General features: G+C 44.2%; 1 protein-coding gene across 1 annotated transcript; it reads right to left on the minus strand.

Moving 5' to 3' along the window:
- Positions 1–19: 19 nt before the first annotated feature.
- LOC121336756 lies at positions 20–1,338 on the minus strand (the record flags this gene model as incomplete). Its single annotated transcript, XM_041406157.1, has 1 exon — positions 20–1,338. A coding segment is annotated over one exon (1,319 nt), but the record flags the coding sequence as incomplete, so codon positions are not given.
- Positions 1,339–1,343: the final 5 nt, after the last annotated feature.

Below are 1,343 nucleotides of genomic sequence, written 5' to 3' on the forward strand. Positions count from 1 at the left end.
ATTGTGCTGTGAGGGAGACTGGCTGAATTCTTGCAGCAGCAAACGTGAGAAATTGTAGACAACGTCCATTTTTTCCTCAAATGTTTTGTTTAAGTTGGTGTCATGAAGAACTTTCATTCCTGCTCCCCACATTTCCATCAGTCTCGGGGTATAGTTACTGTAAGAGTCAAGTAACAGGCTGAGAGATGCAAGCTCACTGATGTTATACCTTTTCTGCAAACCTTTCAAAGTTAAGATACCTCTCCGCAGGGCCTGCAAGTACATGGAGATGTTGTTTCCCCTGGAGTCTTCTTCATCATACAGCTCAAAGATGGAGGATGCAAAGTTTAGCAGCTGCTTCAGTTCCTTACTGAAAGGAAGACTGGAGTAATTTTCCATTGTATTTAGCAGATTTTGCAGCATGTCTAGAAGTGACTGGGCAGTGAGACTGTCTGTATTACTCCAGTTCAATGACTGGAGACCTTCAGCAATGTGCCAGAAAGCGTCAAGTTCATTTTCCTGCCCTCCAGGAGGGAGCTTCTGTATTAGCTCAGACAAAGAAGAGATCAGCAGATAATGATCACTGGTATTCACCTTTGCCATGGCACCAAGAAGTTTCTCAAGGGACAGAAGGTGTTCTACAAAATTTTCAGAACTTTCAGGGGTCGACAAGAAGTCAGAAAATAATGATGACACTTTCTCATTTGTGCTGAGATAATTTTCAATGTCTTCAAGCGAGATTGCATCGAGTGCAAGCATTTTGATAACCTCCCATGCATTCTCTGCATTAAAATGAGTCCTGTTTAAAATGATCTCATTCCAAATCACTGCAGCCATAGTCAGAACATCTTGATTTTCTTTTCCATAGGGATTAGAGTAGAACAGTCCTTCATCACTCCCTTCATACAGAGGAAGTATTTCTTGAAATATTCTTTCCAAGTCCAGTGTGCTGTCTGTGGCAGAACTTGAACTGAAAAAGAGTTTTAATGAACTATACAAATCACTCAGATCTGAGAATTTAATTGCTTCAGTAGAATTACTAAAAATCTGATGCACCAATGCTTTTCCAGGAGCTACCCCAAGGTCCACGAGGATTAGAGCTTTCTTCATCATTTGCAGGAGTTCCACATATTCACCCACTTCTGTTAGGCTCCATTTGGAGGTCAGCAGACTGCCAGTGGCACGCCACAGCCGGGAGAAGTGTCCCCACTCAGGCTGGCTGGAAGCAGCTCTGCCCACCTGCAGCAGCTCGTAGAGACTGCTGTTCCTCATGGAAGCAGGTGCTGACAGGTGGGAAAGCACAGGCAGCCCATCCCAGTCTGCTGAGCTGCCAGAGGAATTCAGGGAGCTCAGCACTGTTTCAT

Source organism: Onychostruthus taczanowskii, unplaced genomic scaffold (assembly GCF_017590055.1).
Source record: "Onychostruthus taczanowskii isolate IOZ18803 unplaced genomic scaffold, ASM1759005v1 scaffold2419, whole genome shotgun sequence".
Lineage (NCBI taxonomy): Eukaryota > Metazoa > Chordata > Aves > Passeriformes > Passeridae > Onychostruthus > Onychostruthus taczanowskii.